The following is a 6,000-nucleotide window of genomic DNA, read 5'->3' as shown; positions in this document are numbered from 1 at the left end:
ATTCACTTTTTAAATTTTTGTATGATTGTAATAAAAGTTACATTCATTTTTTGTTTGTTTTTTAACTCTTTATTTATTTGTCACAGGGCCTCACTACATAGCTTGGACTCGTAGTGATTCTCTTGTCTCAGCCTACCCAGTGCTGAGATTACAGGTGTGTACCACCACGCCCAGTTTCGGTAGCCTGCATGGCACCAGCACAGCATGTGGTACCAAGGATCGAACCCGAGTCCTCATGATTTCCAGGCAGGCGCTTAGACCGCCAAGCTATCTCCCTAGACTGCTATGTTCATTTTGAGGAAATGCCAATGTGCATATAACCTGAGTCATTTTTATCCCTTTACCTACCTCTTAAATTCCTCAGCCGGATACCCTTCCCTATTTCCAAAAGTCAGCCCTCTTATTACAATCATATATATATGTATGATTGTAATATATATATATTATATACATATTATATATAAAATATATATATATATATATAATTTTCCTTACTTGCATAGATGCCTTTTCATCTGATGTAGTCCAATTTGTTGATTTTTCTATGCTACCAGAGTTTTATTCAGAAAATTTTGGCCTATGTCCTTGGCTTCAAAGTGTTTTCCTGTTATCTTCCAATAGTTTCAAAGTTGTTAACATTTGTACTGTTTTTGTTTGTTTTGGTACTGGGGATTGAACTCAGGACCTTGTGCTAGCCAGGCAGGTACTTATGCCCCTGAGCTACCTCCCTGGAAACACTTATATCATTAGTTTTGCTTTATAGGGTGAGTGACATGGGTCTAGTTTCAATCTTCTACAAGTGAGTATCTGCTTTTCTCAGTAACATTTATTAGTCTTTCTTTCCTCTAATGCATGTTTTTTACTTCTTTGTAAAAAAAAAACAAAAACAAACAAAAACAAACAAAAAAAAAAAAAAACGTCTGTAGGAGCATGAGGTTCTGTGTTTTCAGTGCCAGTACCAAGCTATTTTTCATACTATAGTTTTACAGTATGATTTGAAATCCAGTATTATTATACCTCCAGTTTTGCTCTTTTTCCTCATGATTGCTTTGTCCTGGGTCTTTTCTAATTCCACAAGAATCTTAGGATTGTTTTTCCTATTTCAATGAAGAATATTATTGGTAATTTAATAGGGATTTCATTAAATCCATAAATCATGTTTAGTAATATAGCCATTTTAATGTTTCATTCTTCTGATCCAAGAACAAGAAATGTCTTTCCATTTTCTAATGTCCTCTTTTCTTTTGAGTTCTGTAATTTTCATTAAAGGTTTTTAATGTCCTTGGTGGGACAGATTCCTAGATACTTAATGTTTTTAAACTACTATGAATAGAGGTGATTTACTCATTTCTTAGGGGTGGGTTCATTATTAATGTACAGGAACACCATTGATTTTTGTGTTTAATTCTGTATCCTGTGTAAGGCAATTCTCATGAGCAGGCAGACTGAAAAAAATGCTTCTATAAACAAACACTTTCAACTTAACTTCAATCTCCCACAAATTTCAAATTCTGATTCAACAAGCAAGAGGAGGAAGCCTGAGATTTTTGTATTTCTAACAAGCTTCAAAATGCTCTACTCTGAGGTCTACAGGCAAGATGGGTGATAATTGAAAACACCTCTATATATTAACTGAGACTTTGCTTGTGTTATTCTACCTTCTAAATGCCATACTGCATCTTACAGATTCTAAAATAACTTGCCTAACATCTCATAGTCAATGGACAGAAAAGATTAATCAAGGCTTCTAACCCCAAACTCAAGCTTCCAGAGCACTACACACAATGTTAATAACACATGTTTCGTATTTCCCATATAATAAAATTTTTAGGAAGGAAATACTAAGGTTAAATGAGTCCCCTAAAAGTTTCCTAAATGTTACCTCTCTTTACAGGTAAACAGCAAAAGAAAAACACTTCATGTCTGCATTGTGTGGTCTACTGAAGCATAAAAGATGAATTCAGGACCTCCTACCCTAAGTATGCTTTCTCCTCCTGATTATTTTGAGTCAAAAGAGCCTCACAAACAGAGGAGGAAGGCTTTTTGAGCTCTTTTCTCCCTTAAAAAGCATCACAAAGATGCTCCCTCTACTCTAAAAATACTCTAATAAACAATGAAAATTGAAAAAAAAAAAAAAAAGACAAAACAATGAAAATTGACATTCAAATGGTCTATTTAAGCTAACTTACCAAAATAACTCTTCTACTAATTTTTTTGAATGCAACTTTTAGTCATTTCCCCAAAATGCATTGCTCCTACCCTAAACCTTCTGTCTTGATATTTATTCATAAAGTTGTCATCTTTTTGTCTAAAAGTATGTAAGTCCTCTGCTCTAGTCACTTCTTCAGAACTTTACTTTCATGTGAGGACTCCAATGTATGTGTAAAATTCTAATAAAAATTCATATGCTTTTGTCCTGTTAGTTTAATTATTAGCCCCAGCAAGGGACCCTAAGAAGGAAAATGACAAATTTTTCTTCCCTTATATGACAAAAAACAATCCATTTATAAGCAGAGGTACAGGACTGGTAAGAGAAATATATTATGCTTTATTAAATTTCTCATGAAGAATTGAATATAGAGACATAATTGCAAAGACAATTAAAAGATTATTTAAACTGGCCAAAGAGCTCAGCGGATTAAAGCATCTGCTTAGGCAGACACAGGGGCTGGGGTTCAATCCCTGGCCGGCCGTGGTGGTCCTGCCCCCAGCGCTCTGAGATGGCCATTGAGACTAGGTGTGGTGGCATGCACCTGTAATCCCAGCACTTGGGAAGCTGCAAACAGGAGGATTACTATGAGTCCGATCTGTATAGTAGGACCCTGTAGAACCTGTAGATGCTATACTAAATTCAAAAAAAAGAGATTATTTAAGCAGGGTACAGGGTTTGGTGGTGCAACCCTGTAATCTCAGCACTAAAAGGAAAAAAAAAATTTAGTCCAGTCTCTTACCTACAACAATACCCTCAGGATGATGCAAAAGGGCCAGGGACATAGCTCAGTGGCATAAGCATCTGCCTAGCAAGCGTACGGTCCTGAGTGCAATATCCAATACCACAAAAAAAAAAAAAAAAAAAAGAAAGAAAACTCAAAATAATGCAAAATAATTACTCAAATAATCGTTTTGCTTTTTAAAGTATCACCTTTAATAATTAGAAAGTTCTTCCTCTTACTGAGCCAAAATTTATCTCCCTATAATGCCAGTTTTAACCCAAAAAGCTTGTGAATAATAATAAAGGGGTAACTCTGTCTTCACTGTTTTAAATTTGCATCTGTGAGAAAGCAACTAGTCAGGAAAATGGCCTTTGTATAATGAAATGTACATTTGATTAAATTTTGCATAAAGATTGTCAGAACAGTTAGAAGCCCCTTGTTCTGTTTATGTTTTAATTATATCCCCATTGCCTGAAACGCTGTTTATCACACCTTACATACACTCATACTAGAGAACACCATCATTTACCATCACCATTTCTTTTTTGTACACAAGAAAACTTAAACCTGTAGAGGATAGGTAATACTGGTGAGAGATAAACTGTAGGCTTCTGACTCTAACTCTTAAATATTATAAGGAAGCAATCTAATGCAATTCTTCAAAGCTCAAACTTATTAGTCAGAAATGGCTAGAGAATTAAAATCTCAACTCTACCGTTTAGTATCTCATGTTTTACTTGAAGGGCTTAAATGTTTTTGTTACTATAAAATACCTCAATCAAGAACTGCTTATCATTTCACTATCAACCAATATGGTTCTCAACAAAATAAAAAACTTATCTATGACTTTGAAAATTTGTCAAATTAAAAAAACACTAGAAGTAAAGAATATAATCATAATAAGAGTACAAAAAAACAACCTTGCAACTTTATAAAAGATAATATGAATTTCTGGGTATGAAAGGTACATATACAAAATTCTGGACAAAATATAAAAATATTTGTATTGGCCACATTTTAATTCATTTAGATTAACAGAAATATAGTACTGATAGTGGGTTAGGGTGGATGGATAGTAATATAACTGTCAGTTGTCTCTTTTGCTATCTTTTTCTCTTTTGGGGAGAAGGACTAGGGATTTATCCTAGGTGCTCTACTAGGTGGCTACAATTGCAGCTCTTTTTTATTTTGAGGTAAGAGTCTCACTAAGTTGCAAAAGTTGACTCTGCATTTATGATCCTTTCAAGTCACCCTCCCAGGAGGTGTGATTATAGGCATATACCACCGCGAGGGTCTGGCTTCCATTAGTTTACTTTTTTCTTTTAAAACAGCAATTCTGTGTGTTTATTGCATAGTAAAGGGTGACATAAAACTTACACAAAACAGGACATTTCTGAGGGAAAAAGTCATTTTTAATATTTAAATTGAATGAAAAGCATAAAATTGTCACACAAAACGAAAGTCATTCTATTCATCACAGCAAATATGTAATTATTTTCTATCCTACCTCAATGGGTAAAAATTAAACTAGGAATGAGATAAACTAACTCAATTTCTAAACATTTAACTCAAGAGTAATTTAAAAAATAATCTCTTTTCATTTTAGTTCTCCAATCCAAATTTTTCTTCACTTAGGCTACCTGTAGGTAACATTTTTATGGCACAGAGAACTCTCAGGAGGCCCTACAGCTTTCAGAGGTTCATATTTAAGTCAGAGGTACTGAACAGAGTTAACAGGAAAGAGCAAAGTTGGCATCTTGCCACTTATCCTGTGCATATTCACAAAAAACATTTCTAATTTATCACAATATTCTTTTCTGACAAATGTCTGAACTGCAAACACATCTCATATATAAAACTCAAGAATACACAACCCAAAAATAAGTATGCATCTATAAATTTAACACTAAAATATGGAAAAGAAATATAGCAAGAAGAAAACAATGAGTTCAACGGTGAAGTCCACTCTATGCAGAAATGTACATATATAAAAAATTTGCCTACAAAGGAACTTATGACTTTATTTTTGAAAACAGAAGGTACAATTTATATATGATGTAAAAACTCCAATAGCTAATAAAATTGAAAAATATAATATACTCACTTGCTTTCTTCATCTAAAAGATGGAGTAATCCTGTTGGTTTTTTGCTAATAAGATTTATGCAACAAGTATTGTCAATATAATCTATATTGTGCCAGCTGATTCCTTCAGTTCTATATTCCTCCTATAGAAATATGTAACAAAATAATTTATTCATCTTTCAGATAACAAAGACTGAAAATTTTTTATCAGACTTAAAAGAGTATCTTAAGCTGTTTTACCCCCAGTATCCAATTCACATTATGGAGGATGTAAGATTTCAGTGGTACAAATCTAGATACAATGTATAATACTCTCCTTTAAAAAGTACAGGCATTAAATATTTTGGTAAGAATCCTATTTCTGAGGCAACTAGAATAAAAATTGAGGTACGAGTTTTAGTCATAGTATCTATGACTCTGCTAGGGAAAATACATGTGGGGAAAATAATTTTTCCCACATAACTCCAAAACATCAAAGATTTGTTAAATCATCAACAATGAGTTTAATGAATAGAATCTCTGGGAGAGATAGGAAATTACCACCTTCAGTAATCGGTAATATATATCACAGAATTCATAAACATTTTACATAACTAAAATAAAATCATTAATACATTTTTTGAGATTTCTGTTGTTTGTGGTCATGAAACAGTGTCAATTTCCAACATTAAAAAAATTTAAGGGGCTGGAGAGATGGCTCAGTGGTCTAAGGCACCTACTTGGAACAAGCTTGGCAAAGCATCAGGGACCGCGGTTCAATCCCCCAGCACCACATGCCAGCCAGCCCCGCCCCCTGGTGGGCTGAGCTGGCCACACACACACCTCTCTCTCTCTCTCTCTCTCTCTCTCTCTCTCTCAAATAAATAAAAATAAAAAAAAATTTAAGATCAGGTCTTGAATAACTGTTTAACTTACTCTTACAAAACACTCAGTTTTTCCTATTTTTTCCCTGTGCTGAGAAATACTCTTATTCACCCCTGTAAT

General features: G+C 33.9%; 1 protein-coding gene across 4 annotated transcripts in view; it reads right to left on the bottom strand.

Annotated features, from left to right (window-relative positions):
* The window catches only part of Myo9a (myosin IXA), a 227,184-nt gene that overhangs the window by 167,160 nt on the left and 54,024 nt on the right, over positions 1 to 6,000 (bottom strand). For all 4 annotated transcript variants that reach the window (XM_023712466.1, XM_023712464.1, XM_023712465.1 and 1 more), the window contains exon 7: positions 5,038 to 5,159. In XM_023712466.1, the coding sequence (XP_023568234.1) occupies positions 5,038 to 5,159 (122 nt within the window). The remainder of the gene's footprint in view (positions 1 to 5,037; positions 5,160 to 6,000) is intronic.

This window comes from Octodon degus, unplaced genomic scaffold (genome assembly GCF_000260255.1).
Source record: "Octodon degus isolate 3935 unplaced genomic scaffold, OctDeg1.0 scaffold00026, whole genome shotgun sequence".
NCBI lineage: Eukaryota > Metazoa > Chordata > Mammalia > Rodentia > Octodontidae > Octodon > Octodon degus.
This window is presented reverse-complemented; position numbering and strand designations above follow the sequence as displayed.